This window comes from Protopterus annectens, chromosome 6.part1, assembly GCF_019279795.1.
Source record: "Protopterus annectens isolate FY-2018-M chromosome 6.part1, PAN1.0, whole genome shotgun sequence".
NCBI lineage: Eukaryota > Metazoa > Chordata > Ceratodontiformes > Protopteridae > Protopterus > Protopterus annectens.
The window spans coordinates 426,530,504-426,556,376 of NC_056738.1; the positions used below are offsets into that span (position 1 = coordinate 426,530,504).

At 42.3% G+C, this 25,873-nt stretch overlaps 1 protein-coding gene across 1 annotated transcript in view; it reads right to left on the reverse strand.

Moving 5' to 3' along the window:
* Positions 1-25,873, reverse strand: part of LOC122805309 (protein FAM47E-like) — a 1,023,003-nt gene that overhangs the window by 809,071 nt on the left and 188,059 nt on the right. Inside the window, exon 2 of the mRNA XM_044075397.1 lies at positions 15,423-15,585. Within this exon, the coding sequence (XP_043931332.1) occupies positions 15,423-15,585 (163 nt within the window). The remainder of the gene's footprint in view (positions 1-15,422; positions 15,586-25,873) is intronic.

The window sequence follows — 25,873 nt, forward strand, 5'->3', positions numbered from 1 at the left end:
ATCATGGCATCTACTGGGGGCCCTTGCTCCAGTGAGTGCGGTCCCGGAGGAAAGGATACGGTCAGGACGCTTGGGTACAGGCTCAGCGGTGTCCGGGTCCTTCCACGCTCTGATGGATATAAGGTCCACCAGAGCGTCGGCAGGAGGGACACCCAAGAGGTAGATGGGCCCGCCTCGAATGCCTCCAAGAACACAGACTCGTCTGAGGAAGCCTTGGGGGCAGACCACCCCCCCCTGATCCTTAACATTTCCATAATGTCTCCAAATGAGACGTCTTCAGGGGGTGATCTTGGGGAGCCTTCCCTTCATCCAAGTCTGTGTCTTCGGTAACGGACTCGGGGGAGTCCATGTGCCTCCTTTTGCACTTACGCTTCCGAGGTACTTCATCGGGGGGGGCTGTCCGAGGAGTACTCTTCCGTAGCTGGATGTTCCAAGGGAACTACTTGGGACATCGAGGTGGGCTGTCCCTGGGACCGGCTGGTGGGAGCCTGGCCCAACTGCAAGGGAGTGCGGGATGGAGCCGTGGCAGGGACCGGGGGTCCGGACGTCCTCAACAGTGCCCTTTCCACAATGTCAAAGGCCGAGGGGGAGCCAGCTTCTCTAAACCCCGAGAGCCGACCCCCACTCGGATCCGACGTACGGATCGGAGCCGGAGCCGAAACCGTCGGATCCGAGAGACCGGTGTGCTCCGACCTGGACGGAGCCGAAGACACACCAGCTCCCTCGGATCCGAGGCTCGGTCCTCGGCTCCGAGAGGTCGGGTCCGGCACCGAAGCACTCAAGGGATGGGACGGATCCGAGGTGCGCCGACCTATCGGATCCGACCCACCCCGGATCCAACTCTGCCCGGCGCCGACAGCTCCGAACCCAAGGTATGGGTCGGAGAAGGAGCCAAAGGGGCGAAAAAAGGGGTCGAAGACCCTCCCGGATGGGGGGGGCTAGGAGCACTCCCATTTGCATTTGGGCCTGGATGAATTTCCTCATCATCCGGTCCATATCTGCTTCACTCATGGAGAATGTGGATCTGGTGGAGGCCACCGAAGCGGACCTAGAGAGCCGCCTTGGGGACCTCGCTGAAGGGCTAGCCTCCTCCTCCTCGGGCCCGGGAGAGAACCGAGGGGAGTGGAGCCGAGGAGGAGGAAAGCTAGAAGGCACAGGGGAGGCCAGCAGATGGAGGAGCCGAACTGGAGGTTTCAGCTCTCCGTTTGTGGTGCCTCTCCCTGTGCCTCTCCTTCTTCTCTCTCTCCCTAGAAGACTCTCTCTCCTCCGGCATCTTAGAGGGAGGTTGAGTCCCAGCCGGTGGAGGAGAGCCCACAGCAACTGCTTGCTGAGTAGAAGGGGCAGAAGCCGAAGCGGTATCTGGAGGGTGAAGTCCCGCCAGCACCAGCTTCGACCTCCGCTCCCTCAAAGCTCAGGGGTTGAACCCTGCACAAATGGTACAACCAGATGACAGGTGCTCAACCCCCAAGCATTTAACGCACCGAGTGTGGCCATCCGCTGGGGACAGCTTATGGCCACACTCGGTACATTTAGAGAATACAGCCTTATGGGCTTCAGACATGATAAGCCCTAACAGGCCTCAAACAAACACACACACACAAACTACGCAAAACCCGAGAAAAGTTTAAAAGAAAGAGAGAGGAAAGCCTAACACAATCACTTCTAACTAATTAAATTAAAAAAGTTAAGGTTTTTGAAAATTTTTCTGTCAGAAAAACTTATCTGTCACTAGGAGCTCTGGAATCCGTCGCAACTTGAAAGCGGCAAACGAAATCTGAGGTCAGTCAGGGCTTGGCAAGGGGTTATGGGTAAGAGGGAGGAGCTAGGAGCTCGGAGCCTAAGCTTTTGAAATGCCGGCTCGGATCCGAGATCGGATCCGATACCCACAGGTTGCAGACAAATGAAGTCTACCTACTTCAGATTAATTGTTAAATAATAGGAAAAAGTGTGCAGATTCCCATAGATCTCCTTTAAGCATATACTGTACTGCATACTGTTTTGTTCAATGACCGACCTTGCTTTTGAGTATATAATGTGTACTGTTTTGTTGAATGGCTGACTTTGCTTTAAGTATATGATGTTCCTGTTTGTTCAATGACTGAGTGGCTTGTTAAGTATGTTGTCTGCATAGCCGGCCTTAGGCATAGGCCAAATAGGCGGCTGCCTAGGGCGCCGCTGTAGCAGGGGCGCTTTTCCAGTATTTATTTGGTGTAGGTAGACCAGGATGAGGGCACCAGATGGTGTGGTGGAGGCACCGTGGAGCCTTTTTGCCTAGGGCACCAGTTGACCTAAGACCGCTCCTGGCTGTCTGTTGCCTTGTGGAATGACAGAAATCTGCTTATTCATTGTATGTAAAAGTGATAGGGGCAGTTCTTCTACTCTTCCTCCCAAATCCATCTAATACCTCAAAGCCTCCTTTTCGGTCTCTTCTCTAAACAATAGTACTATTAAGGTAAAATCTTACACTAAACTTCTCAGAGTTTTTATAGACGACAAACTTAAATTTGACATCCACATCAATAACTGTATCAAGAAGATACACCAAAAACTAGGAATGCTGCTCTTCTTCTTTCGGCTGCTCCCGTTAGGGGTCACCACAGCAGATCAACTGTTTCCATTTCCTCCTGTCCTCTACATCTTGCTCTGTCACACCCACCATCTGCATATCCCCTCTCACCACATCCATAAACCTTATCTTAGGCCTTCCTCTTTCCCTGTTACCTGGCAGCTTTATCCTTAGCATCTTTTTCCCAATATACTCTGCATCCCTCCTCAGCACATGTCCAAACTAACATAATCTTGCCTCCCTGGCTTTGTCTCCAAACCTTCCAACCTGGGCTGACCCTCTAATATACTTATTCCTAATCCTGTCCATCCTCGTCACACCCAGTGCAAATCTTAACATCTTTAACTCTACCACATCCAGCTCTGACTCCTGCCTTTTTGTCAATGCCACTGTCTCCAACACATATAACATTGCTGGTCTCACTACCCCTCTTGTAGACCTACACTTTCACTCTTACTGGTACCAATCTGCCATAAATCACTCCTGACACTCTTCTCCAACCATTCCACCCTACCTGTACTCTCTTCTTCACCTCTCTTTCACACTCACCATTACTCTAAACTGTTGATCCCAAGTACTTAAACTCATCCACCTTTACCAACTCTACTCCCTGCATCCTCACCATTCCTCTATCCTCCCTCTCATTTATACACATATATTCCGTTTTAGCCCTGCTGACCTTCATTCCTCTCCTCTCTGAAGCATATCTCCACCTCTCCAGGGTCTCCTCAACCTGGTCCCTACTCTCACTACATATCACAATGTCATCTGCAAACATCATAGTCCACGGGGCCTCCTGTCTGATCTCATCTGTCAACCTGTCCATCACCACTGCAAATAAGAAAGGGCTCAGAGCTGATCCTTGATGTAATCCCACCTCCACCTTAAATGTATAAACCACCTTAAACGTTAAAGTAGAAATAAATGCAAAGGAAATTCCATTCCTGGTGGACACTGGCGACACTAGGTCTGTATTAAAAGTTACTTCAGACAGTCAAATACCAGCATCAAAACAAAGTAAAGGCAGTTTGTGTAAAAAAATGCTACTGTTACGTATACTGTTTTAAAACCTATACCCATTTCTTTAAGTTCGATTGAAGAAAGGCATTCTTTTTTTAGTTCAACTGCACCAGTATATCTGCTGGACAAGCTGGGTTGTAATATTTACTGTACACCAGAAGGGGTGTATCTAGATGTTCCAATAAAATCAGAGGGGAAGTATTAGAATTCTTAGCAAAAGCTAAGAAAAGCCTTTTAAAGGCATACAGACAACTGAAAACTGCTGCAGCAAGTACCTGGTAACTTATGGGTTAGACATGCTATTGAAACAGGTACATTAAAATCTGCAAAACCTGTAAAAATAAAATTGAATCCATCAAAACCCCTCCCTAAAATTCCACAGTATCTACTGAAATCAGAAGTACAACAGAAAATCAAACATGTAATTCAGTCTTTGATAGCACAAGAAATAATAGTGCCTGCTAAAAGTCTTTGTAATACTCCTATTCTCCCAGTAAAGATAAAAAATAAAAAAATAATAAAATACTTATAGGTTTGTGCAAGGTTTGAGGGCTGTAAACAATGCAGTATTACCAACTTTTCCTGTGGTTCCAAAACCACCAATGATACTTAGTTGCATACCATATACAGCAAAATATTCGTCCTGTACCAGATCTCTGTTCAGCATTCTTTTCTATACCTATCCAATCTAAAAGTCAATTTCTGTTTACTTTTACTTATAAGGGACAGTAGTATACATGGACATAGTTGGCATACCTCTCAACTTCTTAGAGCAAGAAATCTGGACAAAGCAATACATAAAAGTCGGACAAAGACACAAAAATAGGAACAATTTTTAAATATTGCTCTTACATACTTAGAAAGTTGACAGAATAACAAGTTTTGCATTATCATGAATTTTCTGAAGGATACGAAGTCTGAAACTCAAATGTCTGTCACTATGTTTTAACTTCAATCATTAATGATTTGCCATTAATTTGACAGAAAACCACAATTTTATAAAAAATGGACCAAAAACATTTGGTAAAAATCTGGATATTCTCCAAAAATCTGTACAGTTGAGAGGTATGATGGTTGCCACAAGGAAATACTAAAATCGCTTTCATTATTTTCTAAAATTCTAAAAGAAATATTTAAAGGATGTGACATTTCCAGGTGGGTCTGTGTTAGTGCAATATGCAAATAATTTACTAATAGCATCTGATTCTTTTCAGCAGTGTTAGCAGGATACCCTACATCTTTTAACTATCCTTGAAGGAAAAGGTCACAAAGTGTCAACAGAAAAATTACAGCTATGGTTTCCTCAGGTACGTTATCTTGGTCATTTAATAGGATCTTACAGTAGCTATCCCTCAACTCTGAATAACTGTCTTCCGGCTTTTCCCAGTTAGGGGTCGCCACAGCGGAACTCTGGTCCGCTAATGATTAGCAGTAGATTTTTACGTGCTGGCTTGCCGGGCCTAACTCACAACCTTCAAAGAAGGAACGCCCATTCACGCATGTCGACACACAGAAGACACTCTAACTGAGAATCGAACATGCAAAGTCTGTGAGGCGACAACGCTACTGCAGCACCACCACCGCAGTTACTATCCCTCACTCAATCATCTTTATTAATTAAAATAAAACTCAACCCCTCTTGGCTGCACATCTCACTAAATATAAATGTGCACTTCTTTTTTTCTTGATCCATCTGTTTCTCTAATAAGCTGTTCTGTTCTAAATCCTGCATCTTTGTTATCGACTGCTGAGGATGGGAAAGAGCACGATTGTGTGACTATTTATCTGCTTTCTACTACAAGGACTTAAATGATACTCATGCACAATGCCAAATTAAATTTGTGGATGGTGCCTGTAAAAGAGATCAAAACGAAGATTTGGTTTCCAAAATAATATTTTGCTTTAACAAAAAACAGTGTCATCTTTGTTGTCAACATTTTTTTTTTATTGAGTACCCATCAAAAGGGCATAGATAATTTGCAGATTATGCCACCAAGCAGATTACAGAAGAGAACTGTAGTATTTCTTATGTAATGCTATTGCAAAACTCTAATAATGAGTACATGCTTGATTCTGATAAAGTGTCAGTTTTTCAAGTTGAAGCATCACAGGGAAAAGTTCAGAGGTGGCTCAAAGATGGGTGTATTAAATCCTCTGATGGAATATGGTGACATCCAGACAGCCGAACGGTGATGCCTGCCTGAGCCTCCTTGCTACCTTACCTGGTGTAGAATAGTGTGTGCATGTTGTACCTTTAAGAAGCATTTCAAGGGCAGCAGGTGCATATAAACAGCAAGCACATGCTAGCTTCAGTGCCATTTAGAGAGTGTAGCCAGAGAATGAACATGTATGATTGTAATAGCGAGTCTGCTTACAAGTTTATCTAAGTTAAAGTTATTAAGCCTCAATCCTGATGTGCTTGTACATAATAAAGCTGCTTGAATAAAACCCATGAATGTCCATCTGTTTTATCCTGACCACATGAGTGACAAGGTGCCAGAACTGGGATTCCAGAGACTACTTTTCAGAGCTGTGAGGTTCAGAGTTAACAGGGATGTAAACTAGGAGAACTAAGCATGAAAAAGCACCAGGAATGAACCAAAGATAATGAAAACTTGCACTAATGATTTCTTTATTAAAAAAGATAAAACTGTGCATTACAAGGGCAGAAACCACAGTATTAAACAAGCAAGAGGCACAAAATGTTTATTAATTTAATGGAACATTTAAAATTAAGATATTTGACAAAATTATTATCAGAAAAGCACATAAAGGGTTTGAAATTACCTTGGGATTGCAAAACAAGCATGTTTAGAGTAAAATGACACAAGAAAGGTATAATGGGCATGAAAAGAGATTAAATGAGCAAACTAATATAATAAAGGGCAAAAATGGTACATTAAGCATGCATAAAGCAATGCGACTGCATGTTTTTTGACAAGATACTGTGTTTTGGCATAAACTATTTTGCATTGATTGAAGCTATTCAGGGCATAACTAGCATTATTCTAAGTATCTCAAAGTGTGTAAAAGTGCTTACAGTGTGTGCTTATTACTGTCCATTTATTCTGAAAAGTTTGTGTGCAAAGTACAACTATTTCATAAAGTGCAGTCAAAATACAGCCATTTCGAAAAGTTTCTTTTGCTGGGTGTGTCTATTCGCAGACTGCCATAATTACAGATTGTTTCTTGCACTGTAACAAAGTACAGCCATTTGGGGGAAAGTTTCAGTGTGCTGAGTACTATTTAGGTGCAAAGTGCAATTACTTCAAAATATTTTTTACTATGAGCTTTTTCTGCCCAGTTTATTCACTCAGTGCAGTTATTTTGAAATGTTTCTTACATTGATAAGAGGTGATTTCTCACAGTAGTGATTTCAAGAGTATTCCTGTGCCCAGGAGACTTATTTCGCAAAGTTCAGTTGTTCAGAGGCTTGTTGTGCTACTGGGAATAGTTACAAATACTGGCATAAATTTCAGGCATATGTATAAGTGTGCATGTTCATGCAGTTACAAGTGGACTTGGGTTGCATTGTGTTTTACTGTATTTTGTTGGCATAGCAGATGGATTTTGAAAACCATCACCACTTGTGTTTGATCAGAATATTGCAGAAAATTGGAGAATATTTGAGCAAGAGTACAACATTTTTATACAAGCAGCTTATTCTGACAAAGATGCATGCACCAGGGCATTCATTTTGCTAAACTTAACTGGGTTAGAGGACACTGAAATAGAGCGTTCATTTGGGTATGCACCAGCAGTATATGAAGGAGAAGGGGAAAACATCATATTGTTGTACAGGCTAAATCAAGGGAAGAACCAGAGTGTTTGAAAAGCAAATTCAGGGAAATGTTTAACACCCAGACAAATGTTACATTAGAGAGGCATTTGCTTTACATAAGAGATCAAAAGCAAGGAGTAACTTTTGCAGCTTATATTACTGATCTGAGAAACAAAGCTAAAATGTGTAAATTTGGTGACTTAAAAGATGAATTAATAAAGGGCAGGCTTGTATGTGGTATAAATAGTGCTGCAGTGAGAAAATTTTGCTTCATGACAGTGTTGTAATGCTGAGAAAAGCTATTAAGAGTTGTCAAATCCATGAAGTTACAGAAAGGCACAAATGTATTCTTGCAAGTGATAAGAGCATGGTTTCAACAGTCTCCAGAGCAAACGCAGAGAGCATGCAACACGTGGCTAACAGAAGCAGGCCTAAGCACATGGCAGCTGAAACCCCTGGGAGTGTGGCAGGTAAAATCCATAGTTTTCCAGCAAGTTCTAAGACTATTTCAGTGAAAAGGACATGATCAGTGCAGTACAAGGATGAGTCAACAAAACCCAAAACAAGCTTTATTGTTAACTGTTGCAGTTGTGGTGCCAATTAGGAGTCTAAAAGAGAAAAGCACTTAGCATTTTGTCAGCAATGCCACAAGTGTAAAAAATGGAACCATTTTCAAACGTTTTGCAAATCAAGTAAACCTCATGCAGTTATAAAAAAGGTCACTCAAAAAAGCAAGCTGATCATATAGAGAGATGCAAGGGTTGATGCAGTAAATTTGTTGGCAAAGAATTAAGTGTTTTGTACTGTCCAGATCAATAGTAAATCCACCGAGCTCAAAGCAGACACTGGTTCAAAGTGTAATGTTATGTCAGGAGACACTTTTGCTAAGGTGAAAGCTAGTAATCAACTTAATGTGGTCAGTTGTGTGAAACTTGCTGCTTATGGAAGTGAAGAGATTCAGACCGAAGGCTCAGTAGTGTTTTCATGTTATTTGGCTAGGAACTGCTTCAGCTTACTATTCTATGCAGTCCAAAGACCACATAGTCATTATTAGATCTCAGAGACAGTCTGAGAATGAATCTGCTTTCCTTTACCAAAGAAGTTTATCATATCAGCATATATCCTAATTCCAATTTTACTGAAGCTATTTTCTCAGGGTATGCTGATGTTTTTGATGACAAGTTAGGCAAACTTGCAGTTGTGTACACTATGAAGTTAGACCCAGAGATCAGTCCAGTGGTCAACCAGCAAGAAAAGTTCTAATAGCTACCTATGTAAAATAAAGTCAAAGCTCAGTTGGATAAAATGGTGCAGGAAGGTGTAATTTGTCCTATTACAGAACCAAATGAATGGGTGTCGTCTATGGTAGCAGCCCACAAAAAAGGCTCAAATGAAATCAGAATATGTATTGCCCCAAGAGATTTGAACAATGCATTAAAAAGACCACATCATCGTATGTATACAGTCGAGAAAGTCACAGCCATAATACCAAATGCCACTGTTTTTTCCATCTTTGATGCTTCAACAAAGTATTAGTTTAAGGGTGAGCACACACAACAAAGGATTAGTTCAGGGATGTGCACACTTATGCAACCAGAGTATTGTACGTTTTTTATATTTTTTCCTCAAACAGATGTTTGTTTTTCAATTGAATTGTACAGGTTATAGGTCACATTAAAGGTGGGAAAAGTTTTAAAATGATTTATTGTGGTCTCATTTTGTTATCACAAAAACCTGACATTTTAACAGGGATCTGTACACTTTTTATATTCACTGTAGATTCCCCAGGATGCCATTTGGAATAAATTCTGAAAGTGAAGTCTTTCAGCATGCAATGCAGCAATTTTTTCAGGTTATCCTTGTGCCATAATAGTAGATGATTTACTGGTTGGAGGCAATGGTGAAGCAGAGCATGACAGAGACCTTGGAAGAGTTCTAGATAGAGCACATGAAGTGAACTTAAAGATCAATCCTGTGAAGTGCAAAGTCAGACTACCAGAAGTTACATATTTAGTTCATTTATTTACTAGCACTGGCTTGCAACCAGACCCATGCAAGAAAGCAGCCATTCTTGAGATGCCAGCACCAGATAATGTACAAGCTCTACAGCATTTTCTTGGTATTGTCAACTATTTAGCCAAGTTTATACCAGACTTCAATGAGTTGACAGCACCTTTGAGAGAGCTGACACACAAAAATTTCACATGGTCTTGGTTGGAGCACTAGACAGTATTTGAAGACCTTAAGCAGGAAACTGCCACCCCACCTACATTAAGATACTATGATGTTAATAAGCCAGTCACTCTTTCCTGTGATGCTTCATAATTTAGTCTCACCGCAGTTATTCTTCAAGAAAGCAGACCAGTAGCCTATGCATCTAGTTCTCTTACCCAAAGTGAAATGCAACATACTCAAATTGAGAAAGAACTTTTGGCAATAGTATTTGCATGTTCAGTTTCATGATTATATTTATGGTCGAGCTATTCAGATTAAGACTGATCATCAACCTCTAGTCACTATTTTAAAGAAGCATAAGCATTCAGCTCCAGCAAGATTACAAAGAATGATGCTCAAACTGCAAAAGTACAACTTCAAAATGGTCTATACAAAAGGCAAACTTCTTTATCTGGCTGATACCTTATCCAGATCACCTAGAAATACAATGGAACAGATTCGTGCACAGAATTTTGACTTTGATGTCATGGAATTGTGTAATTTTTCATCCACGAGACTTGATGAGCTGATAGGTCATACAAAGACTGATCCAATTTTGCAAAGGCTCAACTACATTAATGTTGGATAGCTGCCAAAGCAATCTAGTGTACCACAAGTGCAAACTTATTTTTCTTACAGAGATGAGATGTTGATGGATTTTGCATCGTAGTCACCCACGTTCCAAATCTACCAAAGGAAGGGCAAGTGGACTAGTATTTTGGCCTTCTCTAGCAAAAGATATTGATAAAGTACTTTCTTCTTTTTCAGTATGCATTAGTACTAAACCATATTTGCAAATAGAACCACTTCTGCTAAGTCAAGTTCCTGAACTACCTTGGTCAACAGTAGCCACTGATATTTTTGAGTGGAACAGTCAGCATTACTTAGTGTTGGTAGACTCTTATTTGAACTGGTTTGAGATTGATTTACTACCTAACCTTACGTCGGGTCTATATCAGATTGTCGAAGTTTTAAATACTTTGAATCATTAAAGATCGAACTTTAGTGACTGAAGTCTTAAAACCTCGAATTGCTATAAAAAATATTTGTAAAACAAAAGTGTATAAGCATGGGGGGCAAGCCCCCGCACATCCCACACACTCCCCGCTCTTTAAATATACCGACTTTGTGATCATGCTGCAGTGTAGGAAATGGAAATCTTCCGTTTACGCACTGTATCGCACTGAAGTGCGATCTCGGAGTTGGTATATTTACATAGCAAGGGGTGTGGGGTTGCAGGGGGGCTTGCCCACTCATTTACAGCCTTTACGTTTTACTTTTTTTGTTTTAAAAATATTTTTATAGTAATTTAACATTTTAAGACTTCGATCACTAAAGTTCGATCTTTAGTGATTCGAAGTCTTAAAACTTCAACAATCTGATACAGACCCCCTTACATCCACTGCTGTTATCACCAAGTTGAAATTTCATTTTTCAGTCCATGGTAGGCCACACAAAGTTATTTCTGACAATGGTACCCCATTTACCAGTTAGTTGTTTTAGAAATTTGCAAAAGAATGGGATTTTGTACATGTTACTAGTAGTCCAGAATACCCACAGTCAAGTGGACTAGCTGACCGTGCAGTATAGAGTGCAAAGCAATTACTAGAGAAGTTAAAGCGTGATAATACAGATGTCTTTTTGAATTTACTCCATCTCAGAAATATACCCCATGACAACATACTTGGCTTGCCTGCTCACAAACGTCTATCTAGGCAAACCAGAACAACATTGCCTATCAGTTCCAGTTTGTTGAGGCCTAAAGAAAAACAAAACAATGAGCCCAACTATACAGAAAGCATTCTTTCCAGAAGTCCAGCTATGATGTATCAAGCAGATTTCTTCGTCCATTGAAAGGAGGAGAGACAGTGTGGATACAAATGGTGAAAGGTTTCAACTGGATCGGTCAAGTAACAGGTGTATTTGCCGAGCTGAGATCCTACTTCGTAGAATCTGAGTGTGTGGAATACAGGAGAAATCTCAGACATCTTCTTCCTGTATCAGAATTGACATTGCATTGTTCCTGTGATACAGACTCTAGATCTCAGAGCAATCCAGACAATGTTCCTGTTGCAGAACATGTCAACTTCTACTTCCATTCCTGATGATGTTCCTGATGTCCCCAAAGTTGAGCATTCAGCAGAGACAGTCCCAGTTGCTAGAGTTAATTATAATTTCTATATCACATGATTTGGTCATATTTCCAGACCTAATGTGAAATACACAGCAACCTGAACATAATTGTCTACATGTATTTAGTTATGTATAACTGCATGTCAAAGAATTATTTGTGTCAATTGCATGTCAATTCATGTCATCAATTTTGCATGACTCATTTCTCAAAGACCGAGGATGTAGAATAGTGTGTGTGTGTGCGCATGTGTGTGTTGTACATTTAAGAAGCATTTCAAGGACAGCACGTGCATATAAATAGCAAGCACGTGCTAGTTTCAGTGCCATTTTGAGAGTGCAGCCAGAGAAGTGAGCATGTATGAGTGTAATAGCTAGGTTGTTTACAAGTTTATCTAAGTTAAAGTTATTAAGCCTGAATACTGATGTGTTTGAACATAACAAAGCTGCATGAACAGACCCCACAAATGTCTGTCTGTTTTATCCTGACCAGACGAGTGACACATGGCAAGGGCATATATTTTACTAGCCCATGCAGGTAAGACACCTTTATTTAATCAAATTACCCAAAGTTGGTATACCACTCATGTCTCCTCTCTGATACTTCAGTATGTTAATAATTGTAAAATATACTTAAAGCATAATTTTAGCAAAAATGCAATCATTAAAGCTGCATGCTTACCACCACCTTGGGGACTTTTTGTTAATGTACAGCTGGACTTTGTCCAGATTACTAAAGTACATAATTTACCATGTGTTTTAGTAGTGATTTGTATGTTTTCTGCATGGGTAAAAGCTCACTCGTGGTATAAAGCATATTCTGTCAATTTGGTGTACCTTGTACTATTAATAGTGACCAAAAAACTCATTTTAATTCCCTGGCCAGGGAGCTAGGATAATTTTTTTTAAGATGAGTCTTCACTGTCCCAGCCATCTGCAATCATCTGGATTAGTAGAGAGGGTTAATAGGGCCCTTAATTTTTTTTCAAATATTTGTACTAAACAATCCATAAATGGTCAGAGACACTTTGAATTCTACAAGGAAACTGAGACCCTGTGAGATATTAATGGGAAGACCCATGGCCCTTCCTGTTGCTTCACCTGTGCCAAATGAAGAACTAACTCTAACAGATAATGAAAAAAAAAACTTATTAATTTCTTACAGCAGTATCATAGAACTGTATGAGAAGCTCTTCCTCTACCACCTGACCAGCCCTGTCACCAACTGCAGCCAAGGGATTTGGTTTATGTCAAAAACTTCTAGAGAAAGAACTGTTTGAGTCCAAGGTAGAAAGGCCTTTAGATTTTAATCCTCACCATCCTGACTGTGGTCCGCTATGCAAGACTATCAACCTGAATTCACTCGTCCCACTGTAAGAAGGCCTGTCGTGTAGGGACCCCAGATGAATCATTGTTGCTGGCAAAAGAAGATTGAAGTGTAAAGGAAAAATCATCTGCCCAGTGAAGCATATAAGGAAAAAATTAAACTAAAACAGCACGTCATGATGAATCCCATGACAACAGGCACTTCTGCACTGTTTTTGTTGGTGTTTCCTTTAATAACCATTGTTGAGAGAAAATAGTTTCCTGTTGGTTCTTCGATAGTATGCTGTGGATTTAAATGTGACAAACTGTTGGGTGTGTTCACATATATATCAACATTCTAAGTCAGGAATTCCCATGATTCCAATTCCTACATCACAGGTAACATTTGAAAAAGAACTTAGTGATGCTAATCTGATCTGGCTCAATGTGACTAATTTTTCGAAGATTGTGTCTCTTCAACTTGCCACCACATATCGTGGAGAGACTTGTTATGCCAGAAATGGAACTGCACCAGTGGGAATCAGCAAATGCAATGATACTAAACATGGAAGTGTGTTGAACCCTTTACAGTTAAGACGCTATGACTGGGGGCATGGCATGGGTATGATAGAGAATTGTTATATCTGTGGTGATCATGCCTACCCCTGGTTAACCACAAACTGGTCAGGGTGTTGTTTTGTGGGTAATATTATTCCTGCTATTCAACATTTAGAGAACCCTCTAGCAGGCAGACTAAAACGTTAGCAGGCAATCCACTGGGTGGAGCAAGTATTTTCAGTTTTTACTCCTGGGTATGGAGTACAAAGGACAATGCTTGAAATCACCATGCTTGCTCAAATTCTAACCATAGATCACATCACATCACAATGACAAATCAAAGAATGACTTCAACATGAACTGTACTGTTACAGAACCAGTTGGCACTCGATATAATGCTTGCTACAAAAGGGGGGGGGGTCATGTGCCCACATAAACATCATTTTTGTTTTTATATTACTATCACGATGAAAAAAGTTGGCCAATTTCATGGAGCAGAGGTCCAAAGATTTGGACAGTACTTCCAAACAATGGACACATTTTGATGGTTGGGCAGTGTACTTGGTAACTAGGAAACTATGATATTACAAGGTATCATAATTCGTTAATTGTTTTAATATTTTTCTGTTCTAAAGGCTGTAATCACAGAGTGTTTGATTGCACCTGCACATGAAATGCCACTTGTACCTAATGATGAACTTAAGATGGATACAAATTCAATCACTGCAAATGATGAATATTATGATGCTGAAGTGTATTTTATAAAATTAAGAACAATCAAAATACAACTGTGCATTTTATAACACTAATAGTGTCAAAGGGGGGAGTCTGTTAGAGAAAAATGCATCTCTCATGATTATTCTACACATAATGCATATTAACTTACAGTTTCTGAACAAATAAAATGTTAAATACACATGTTAAAAATGATATGTAATATAAAATGCATAATTATGTAAACCACAGATACTTATTGTAGTTCTAAGTGTTTCATAAATGCATTCTAATATTAAGCTGTAAAGTGTATTAACAGATGACTGAAGGTAAAGAAAGTGCTGAAGGAGTTAAGGGATGTACTATGGTCTACAGAGTCTGGAATGCCCAGGAAGGGAGGAAAGTACACAGTGTGAAAGAGATTTTGTTTTATGTGAGCTCGGACCTTTTCAGGCTGGGATGGGTAGTTACAAGTAATGTTGGGGAAATAAATGTTACTGGTACTGAAATTTACAAGTTCGAAAACAAGACTGGTTGCCAAGCCAAGTGTCTTGGAATTTTCTAAAACATTATTGTTACTAAAAACATGATTGTTAAAGTGTTCACATGTAGCAATAAGTGAGAAGCATGAGGGTCTGCAACTGCAAAGACCCAATTTGCAAACGTAAAAATTCTGCATGCAAGTTACTGATGACAAAAATTATAAAACCTATGTGACTTTGCTGCTTGGTGAGATTGATTTGAAAACTTTGTGAAGGTAGTCTCCCAGTGCTGACGTTTGTGGATTTAAATAAAATAAAATGTTTTGCACATCTTGGAGAGTTATTCTTGACTCAAGACTAAAAGGTAATTAATATTATTTATGTATATTTTAGACTGCACTTTAAAAATGTAACTAGTGTTTGTCTATAAATGTAAATAGAAATGTAACTACTCTGTGCTTAACTGGAACACAGTACAAGGCATGGAGCTTTTCTTCCTGGGCTTCTGCTGAAAATGGATATTACCCAGTTAGACTTTCACGGTAAACAAAGATAAATAAATAATAAATAAATAAAAGCCTCAAGTGAAATCTTTTGAATCTGTTGGAAAAGTTCTGTTTTATAAGAAAAGCTGCTGGTTTAATTTACTTACCAGAGATGCCACCCATTCACAAAATTCCTTTGTCATTTGTCTGATATTTTCATCAAGGGAAGGAGATGTAGGCCATTTCATTTTGGGCTGCTTATCCTCTTTCCTGCAGTCATCATTCTTTGGAAGCCATTTATATGGGTTTTTGTGTTTAGACTCACTGCTACTAAAAGAAGTAAATAACAGTAAACAGCAATAACCAACTTATTTATTTTCTCCATTAATGACAGTATTAAACTTCAATTTCATTTTTTCAGATCAGGTTACTAAAGTGACTGCATACCTTACAAAACTTAATTATTCAGCAAATAACTTTTAAGAATGTAAAAGTAAGGCTACATCAGTAGAACAGGAAAAACATCAATAATAAATAATAAATCAAGCAATAACACAAGACTGGGTATACGTAATGATGCATTAACCTATGGTTGGCATGGACTGATCATAACATTACTTACAAAATTTTCTTAAGTTTTCTAAATAACCGCTTTGAATTAATTGTACTCATTATATTTGCACCATGATTAAATATTCAGATGACTGTACCATCATCTGCTTTTCAAACACCTTTACTCAACTCCAAGAAATCACTCAACAAGCTGTCATCTCCATTGAAACCTGGCTTACCAGAGCACAATGCTTACTATACCCCCCCCCACAAAAAAAATACTCCTCTTTACCACAAAAACTTATACCCCTAACAAAGCATCATTCAAAGTCTTTCAGGAAATGGCATTGAAATTAATTAGTCAACCATATCAAACTATTACAAGTCAGAACAGATGACAATCTTAAATTTGACCTCCACATCCAAAGCAATATCAAGAAAAACCATCAAAAAGTAGGCCTGCTATACAGAAACAAACATTTTCTGAGCACACCCACAAATATTACTCTAGCCAAAAAAAGAAGTTATGTACTCACCATAACGTTCCATGTATGTAGTCCATCTCACCGAACATTATTACATGTGGGTTCGGAGCTGATCCTTGGGTCCGACTCGGCCGCTTAGAAAGCCTGAAAACTTCTGATTGTCTCGTGGCTAGGAGGTATCTCATAGTGCATGCGCACATTCCCCAGATCTAGTTTGCTATTAGTCTATCAGAATAAGACAGGGAAAAGGACAAAGGTCCGGAAGAATAAACTGTAATAAAGGCGCCCTTTTGGTATAAACCACTGTAGAAAAGGAAAAACTGTTTCCAGATCCTCCAGGAAGGGGGCTGGTGGGTGGGTGGGTTCGTAATAATGTTCGGCGAGATGGACTACATGCATGGAATGTTATGGTGAGTACATAACTTCTTTATGTTATGTAGTCCTATCTCGCCTCCATTATTACATGTGGGACAGCGTCCCTAGCATCTTGAATGGGTGGCTCACTGGAAGATACTCCTGAGTACCGTGGAACCAAATGAGGCTCTACCCCTGGAAGATAAATCCAATTTATAATGGGAAATGAAGGTATAGGTTCATACTAGGCTATCTGCCCTAGGGCATTTATAAGCCTAGCCAGAGTGTGTTTGGCTTTCGGCACCCATTTTAAATTAATTTTGCTATGCCCTTTTTCGAGGTTAGTATACTGTGCCTCTGTCTAACAGTGACACAGAAGTGATACCCGGGGTAAACCTACGATCCCCCATCCACTCATCAAGATTCCTCTTGAAGAGAGTCAATGAGGGACTCTGCCTAACCTGGACTGGGATTTTATTCCAGAGTGAAGGGAGCCTGTGGGTTATGAATCTGGTCCTCTAGCATGTCCTATTTATTTCAGTGCTGAGGTTCAAGTCTCTTGAGCGCGTAGCTCAATGGGATTTGGATTTTCTGAGGTGTAGCATGTCCATTAATTCCGGGTTGGACATGGCTTTATACGTCAGGCACAGATCGCCTCTGAGCAGGCAGTATGCCACTGAGTAGAGCTGGAGTTTCTTTAACCGGGCAGCATATGGCATCTGTTTGAGAACTTTGATCCTCTTGGTGAGGTACTTTTGGGGTCTTTCCAGTTGCTGCAGGTGTCTTGTAAGGTACATCCCAAAAGGGGCATTGTACTCAATTATGGGCCTGATGAGGGATGAGTAAAGAGGCATGATGACCTCCCTTGATCTAGATGTGAATCCCTTCATGATTAGGTGGGCTATATAAAATGTTTTTCTAACCACTTTGGCCACGTGGTTGTCAAATGAGAGATTGCTATCAACCTGGGTCTCCAGGTCCCTAATTACTTCTTCTGTACTTAATGGATTACCACCTATGTGGTAATTTGTGGGCACTTTGTTTTTGCCAAAGGGGATGACTATACACTTTTTGGCGTTTAGCTGTCCTTGAGCCAGTTTGCAACCCATCTAGTGACATAGGGGTTTATATATTATTTATTATTGATGTTTTTCCTGTTCTACTGATCCATCAAAAAGTAGGCCTGCTATACAGAAACAAACATTTTCTGAGCACACCCACAAATATTACTCTAGCCAAAAAAAAAGAAGTTATGTACTCACCATAACGTTCCATGTATGTAGTCCATCTCACCGAACATTATTACATGTGGGTTCGGAGCTGATCCTTGGCTCCGACTCAGCCGCTTAGAAAGCCTGAAAACTTCTGATTGTCTCGTGGCTAGGAGGTATCTCATGGTGCATGCGCAGATCTTGTTTGCTATTAGTCTCTCAGAATAAGACAGGGAAAAGGACAAAGGTCCGGAAGAATAAACTGTAATAAAGGTGCCCTTTTGGTATAAACCACTGTAGAAAAGGAAAAACTGGCACCAGTTGTCTGTTTCTATGAGGCCCTTTTTGAGGATGCTTGTGGCGGCTGGAGAGTCAATTATAGTGCCCAGTTTGCAGTCATCTGCGAACTTGGTCAGCCACAGTCCTTCCATGTTGGCCTGTACCTCCGAGAAATATATACCGAACAGGAGAGGTCTCAGGACTGAGCCTGTGGGATGACACTTGTAACAGGTTCAGAGTCTGACATGGCTCCAGCAATTCTAACCATGTGGGCTCTGTCCTTGAGCCAGTTTGCAACCCATCTAGTGACATAGGGGTTTATATTTAAGCTGGTGAGCTTATCTATAATGCCCGAGTGGGGTATTGTATCGAAGGCTTTTGTGAGGTCCAGGTAGGCTGTGTGGAACACCTTCCCCTTGTCAATGGCCTTGGTGACTGTTTCAAAGAAATCGACCAGGTTTAAGAGGCAGGATCTGCCCTTAACAAAGCCGAACTGGGTAGGATCCAGTGTCTGTAGGTCCCCAATATCTTTTTTTATGAGGTCCATGATGATCCTTTCCATAGCTTTGCAGACCAAGCTAGTCAGGCTTATGGGGCGATAGTTTCCAGGATCCGTTGAGGCACCACCTTTGTGGAGAGGGATCACTGTTGCTGTACGCCACTCTTTGGGTACATATTCTGTGGTAAGGCTGAGATTGAACAGTAGTTTTATGTTTGGGTTTAGCTCTTCTTGGCGTTCATGTAGGACGCAGCCCAGGACACCGTCTGGTCCCATTGATGTTGTGTTTTTTGCTTTGGAGAAGGCGGCTCTTACCTGAGCATCTGAAATGTCGGGGGCAGCACTCTGCTGGGATAGATATTTGCCCTTTTGGTGGGGAGGGGGGGAGAAGTTTGCGCTGAACCTGTCAGCTAGGATGTTGGCAATGTCTGTGGGTTTGGTGTATTTTTTGTCATTATTGGACTAATTCTGAGCATATCTGGGAATTCCCACCCAGGTTCCTAACATAACTAAAGAAAGCCTTGTGATTATCCTTAGTGTCCTGTGCAATTTTTCTCTCGAAGCTGACCTTAGACGATTTTATGAGTGCCCGTAGTTTTTTGCTAACACTGATCAGAGATGCCTTCCCTTTTTGGGATTTTGCTCTATCATGTAGTAGCTTCTGCCTTCTATTGTATAGTTTGTTTATGGCTGGGGTCCACCAGACAGGACGTCTGCCTTTGGAGGATTGGGTCTTGGTTTTATTTGGGATTGCATGATCCATGCATTCCTGAAGGTGTTCATAGAATGCATTTATAAAGGATTCTGCGGTCTGGGCCATATTTTCCACAGGCCCGGGGGCTTTGAAGGATTCCACCTCGGTTTTGAGGAGTGTGAAATTTGCTTTAGAGAAGTTTTTCACTGTGGTTTTCTGGGCAGGGGGTGGGGTCGGGATGTGAATATCCAGTGAGATTAGTTTATGGTCTGATCTTACCAGTGAGGGATACACTTCTGGTCTGGAGCATAGAATCCCCATGTCGGTGATGATCAGGTCCAGTATGCTTTCCCCTCTTGTGGGAGTGGTAACAAGTTGTTCCATAGCATTTGAGTTTATAAATTCTAGGAACCTATGAGCTAGGGTGTTGGAGCTAGAGTAATGCTCCCAGTCTATGTTTGGGTAGTTGAAGTCGCCCAATATAATGGTTTTTGGAGAGACCTTTACATTTTCCAGTGTTCTCAGGATGGCCGAGTGGGGTTCCTGGGTTTGGGAGGGTGGTCTGTAGCAGGCTATAAACTGGAAGGCAGTTTTACCCACTGTTAGTTGCACATGGATAGTCTCTGATGCTTTGTGCTGTGCCACCAACCTGGAGATGTGGGGTAACTTTGACGAATATTGATACTCCCCCTCCTTTTCTGGTTCGGTCCAAGTTTTGGGGCCAAAAAGCATGGTATGAGGTATAACCTGGTAGTGCTGGGGTGCTCTCGGGAGCCTTGAACCAGGTTTCTGTTACTGCACAGATATCGATGTTCTCCATGCTAAGGAGAGTTTTGAGTGCATGCATCTTGAGGTTTAGACTTCTGGCATTGAGTAGCATTACTCTTAGTTTCTTATCCCTTGTGATACCTATGGAGGTGGGTTTGTCTTTTGAGCCTTGCCTAAAAAACGCACTATGGGGGTAGCAAGAGCTTTTGCCAATATCCGAAAGCCCAGGGGTGACCGGTATGAGGAGTAGCCCATGTTGCTGCTGCACATATATTATCAATAGGTGTCCTGGCTTGGAAAGCAGCAGAAGTAGAAAAGGACCTGGTAGAATATGCTTTGACTTTAAAGGGTAACTCGTTTCCCTGAGAAGTGTAAATAAAAGAAATACAATGAAAGATCCAGTTCAATAATGTGACCTTGGAAACTGGCAAGCCCATTCTCGCCAAAGCAAAAGAAATGAACTGTTCTGATTTTCTAAATCCTTTGGTCCTGTGGAAATAGAAACGCAGTTGCCTATGCACATTCAATTGGTGGAATGTATACTCTGCTTTATTGGTGTGATTAGGGAAGAACATTGGCAATTCAATTGTTTGGTTTAAGTGAAACTGAGAACAGACTTTAGGAATAAAGGAAGGATTGATCCAGAGAGAAACTCTGTCTTTGTGAAAAACTAAACATGGAGGTTTAACTGATCGGGCTTGTAGTTCAGAAACTTGTCTGGCTGAGGTTATTGCCACCAGAAAGAGAGTCTTCCAAGACAGGAATTTCAACTGACAACTATGGGCTGGTTCAAAGAGTGGCAAAGTAAGTCTAGATAGGACTAGATTCAGATCCCAAGGAGGAATGGTGTCTTGCACAGGAGGTCTTAACATCATGGAACCCCTAAGAAAAGATTTGCACAGCTTGTGAGACATAAGACTGGAATCATTAATCCTCGCATGAAAATTAGATATTGCTGCTAGCTGAACTCGGAATGTAGCAGCTGCTGAACCCTGGTGAAAGAGTTCTGAAAGGAACTCTAAAACAATAGTAATGGGAGCTGTAAATGGATCAACTTCTTTGTTGTGTGCCCATATAGAACATCTCCTCCATTTACTGTGATACAATTTTCTAGTCGAAGGCTTGTGAGAAGAGGTAATAATATGGGTTACAGCTGGAGACAGATCATGAAGCTTGACTAGTGACAGAACTGGAGCAGCAATGCTGTCAGTTTGAGAGTGTGGAGACTGGGGTGAAGAGAACCTGACATGTGTCAGGAGGTCTGGCACTGGGTCCAGAGTCCATGGATAGTCTAACAGGTGAGGCTCGAGAAAAGGGAACCAAATCTGACTAGGCCAGTAAGGGGTGATGAGGATCATCTTGCTTCCCAACAACATTGCTTTCTGTATGACCTTGGGAATGAGTAGAAAAGGAGGAAAGGCATAAAGGAGTCCCGGAGGCCAATTGTGGACAAGTGCATCTCTTGGAGACTCTCCCGGAGAGGGAATGAGGAAGAAAAAGGTGCTGCATTTGGTGTTGATGGGGCTGGCAAAGAGATCGCAGCAGGGTTGTCCCCATTTGTGGAAGATCAGACGGGCTACTTTCTGATTCAAGGACCATTCGTGAGGTAACAATATTGCCCTGCTTAGCTTGTCTGCTATCATGGGAGTCCTTGGGATGTGCGTTGCAATGAGAAAGTGTTGGGAAGAAATTGCCCAATTCCAAACTCGCAGGGCCTCTCTACATAAGGGGTATGATCTGGTCCCCCCTTGTTTGTTTAGATACCAAACCACCGACATGTTGTCGGTCTGGAGAGCTATCGTCCCTAGAGGGAGAAAGGCGTGAAGTGCTTGCAACGCTAGAAGCACCGCTTTTATCTCTAGGACACTGATATGCAGATGGGCCTCCTGATCTTGCCATGTGCCTTGGACAGTCCTGCCAAGATAATGCCCCCCCCCCCACCCTATCTGGGAGGCAACAGTGGTCACAGTGGCAATGGGTTGCTGCAGTACAAAGGGAGTCCCTGTGGTAAGATGACCTGGTTAAATTCACCAGTGTAGATCCTTTTTGCAAGAATCTGTGATCAGAACCTGGTGCTGTAGAGGCAACTGCTGAAAGGACCACTGGGATGACAGGAGCCATTGGAGTATGCTCATATGTAGTCTTGCTAAAGGTACCAAGGTTACAGTCAACGCCATAGTTCTGAGAAGCTGCAACACCACCTTCACTTTGACTCTTCGAAGGGGAAGTATCCTGTAAATTTGCTGCGCAAGATTCTGTATTCTGTCTGTAGGTAGTCTGGCTGTCATAGCAACCGTGTCTATGTTTGTTCCTATAAATGTTATAGATTGAGTGGGTAAAATACAGGATTTGTCCTAGTTTATAGAGATTCCCAACTGGGAACAGAGCTTGATTGTGGAATCTCTCAACTGAACTAGACGATGTCTGGTGGTGGCAGTCAGGAGCCAGTCGTCCGGGTATGGAAAGACTTGGATTCCCTGACGCCTCAAATGAACTGTGACTACTGCTGTGCACTTGGTGAACACCCGGGGGGCTGAGGTGAGACCAAAGGGCAGCACCCGAAACTGGTAATGACTGGCTCCCAGCCAAAAGCGTAAGTAGCTCCTTGATGCTTTGTCCATCATTATGTGGTAGTAGGCATCCTGGAGATCTATTGAGCACATCTAACTGTCTTTCCCTAACAGAGGGAGTATGGATTGTAGAGTGACCATTCAGAACTTGGACTTCTTTACATACTCGTTTAACCTGCTGAGGTCTAGGATGGGTCTCCAGTCTCCTGTTCTTTTTGGAACTAAAAAGAACCTGGAGTATGTTCCGAATCCTGTCTGGTCTGCTGGGACCTTTTGGATGACTCTTTTTAATAGCAGCTTTTTTATCTCTATAGCCGCTTGATCCCTGTGATTGGGTGGTACATCTGGGATCCTTTTGGGAGGGCGTGGTGGAAGGGAAAAGGGTATAAAGTAACCTCTGGTGATAATGTCTTGTACCCACTTGTCTTGAGTGAGATTTTGCCAGGCTTCTGGGTACAAGGACAGGCGACCCTGAACCGGCTCCAAAGATGCACAGTCAGGTTCCACATCAGGAATGCTGAGAAGGACGGTTACAAAAGGAATCACAACCTCCCTAATTTTGTGGGCCTCCCCTGCCTCTAGGGCAAAATCTACCATTATTTCCTCCTCCCCTGCCTCTGAAGGAGGAATCACCCTGTGTATCCTGGAAAGGTCTCTGTGCTTTCTTGAACCACATTTTACCGCTCTTCTAACCTTTAGGGTAAGGTCTAGAAGGAATGGTGAAACAGACTCCCATGGCAGAGTAAGCCTTTCCTTCCTGTTCACACCTGGTGAGGGTATCTTTCACCTTGGGTCCAAAAAGACAGGATCCGTCCACGGGAGCATTGGTGAATGTAGACTTGAAAGGCTCAGCAAAGTTGCACAGACGCATCCAGGAATGGCTCCCTAAGGAGACTCCTGAACCCGCCATCCTACTCGCACCATCAGCTGCGTACGAGATCAGCCACATGGAGGAGTTAACAATAGATGTGAGAGTAGCCAACTGAGCAGACACTGTAGATGGGACTGCTTTAGTAGAGGTACCCTGAAGATCATCTCCTAACTCCTTTAGGAGATCTCTCTGAAGTCTCGTAAAATGTGATAGATAATTCAGCGATCGGAGTGTAAAAGCCACTGAAGAGAAGATACGCTTCCCGTACCTATCCATCGTTCGGGATTTCTTATTGGGTGGATGGATAGAAGAAGTCTCTGCTAGCTCCTTCTTAGTGGCCGCCGCCACCACCATGGCATCAACAGGTAAGCCCTTGGATAAAAATTCTTTGTCTTTAGGGGCGGAAAGAAATTTATTCAGCCTCCTGGGGACCAGTTCCATGGCATCAGCAGTTTTCCATGCTTTCTGACTCACAAGATCCAGTAATTCATCAAATGGAGGAGACACCCATGAAGCTGAGGGTTGAGACCTGAAAGCCTTCAGGTACACTGACTCAACATTGGACGGGGTAGCGGTAGGCCAGCCGCCTCTCTGCTTGAGGATCTCCAAAATGTCTGCAAAGGAGACATCTCCAGAGGATGACTTAGGGGACCCCTCCAACTCATCGAGGTCAGAGTCAGATGTGACAAACTCATCTGGGGAGTCTACATACTTCCTCTTACATGATCTCTTATGAGGGGGCTCCTCAGCTCTACATGCTTCCTCTTACATGATCTCTTCCAAGGGGGCTCCTCAGCGGGGTTCTCTGGGGAGGTCTCAGAAGACTGGAGGCCACCCAAATGGGGGTCCTGAGGCTGTGGGTCTCTGCCATCCTGGGGGAGAGAGGATGCTGAGACCGTAGTTGGCGCTTGAGGGAGTATAGCATCGGTACTCCTACGTGGGATGGATGAACTATCCAACATGCTCCACATCCTCATGAAGACTGATTCCTCCAGCTCCAAATGACGCCTCAGCTCCGAAGAGAGCACAGGTGCTGATGGCTCCAAAAGAATCGGCTCCATGAATGATGTAGGGTCCGAGCTCACACGGACCGATGCACCAAGAGGAAGACTCGGCACCGAAGAGGTTCGGTTTCAAGTGTCCCCCTCGGGGCCGACCGAAGAGCTTCAGACCCTAGACACTTCGGACGGCACCGAGAGTGTCGGAGCGGACCTCAGCTCCGAGACAATCACACAGGGTCCTGGAGCTGAGTACACCACTATAGTCAGTACCAAAAATATCGGCTCCAGAGGCCCAATCTGGGTTAGCGGAGAAAAAAGAGCAGGATTGATAGCAGGAGTCGGCTCCGAGACCGAATGGGTCAGAGCCGATAAAAATTTTGGCAAGGCAGACGACTTAAGGAGTCTGAGCACCACTCTCTTGATATCTTCTTCGGATAAATTCCTGGAGGATCCGGAGGACAGTGTGGGAGACCTTGTTCTCTGCAATATAGGCGATTTTAGAGTAGGGGAGACCAGTGGAATGTCTGTAGATCGGCTCCGAAGAGGACTGCTAGTGATTGGCACCGACACACTTGGTGCCGATACTGCAGAGTCCGTGCCCAGAATCTCAATTGTGCCCAAAGACTATGGAGCCAAAGAGACAGATGCCAACTCCGATTTTGGTAACTTCTGTGGAGGTTCAGAGACAGAAGTTGAGGCTGGAGAAGGCCTTTTAGAGGTCTTGCCCTTATCCTTTGTAGAAGAGTGCGACCTAGCAGAGGAGGAAGAACTGGCTAGGTCTTCCTCAAAGGAAGATTTTAACATGCCTTTTAAAATCAGCTTATTCTTCCATTCCTGGAGTACTCTAGGGCTAAAGGAATGACAAAAGTGACAAGTTTCTTGAAGATGTATGGCCCCTAAGCAGTACACACAGACGCTATGTCCATCGGTGATGGAAATTTTTTGCAAACATTTAGTACACTTTTTAAACCCTGACTGTTTATGTGTTCTTTATGTTCCTTGGACATAATGGCAGTAGATGAAAAACCAACACACACACAATAAGGGAGGAACTAGATCCTCTAACTTAAGCGGATCTAGCCCTAACACCCACAACAAAAATAAAAGGGGTTTTACTAGGTTCTCCAATGTAAACGAACCTAGTGCAAGAATGAAAAAGGGAACAAACTAGCACCTCTAAGTTAAATGGTCTAGTCTAAAAACACACACTCACGGGAACCACACACAAACAGCCAACAGGCCCAAGAATTTTTAAAACAGCAATAAGTCAAATCTGGTTAAAGACACAAATCGGTATCACAATAAGACTGTCAGCAATCAGAATAAAACTTCAC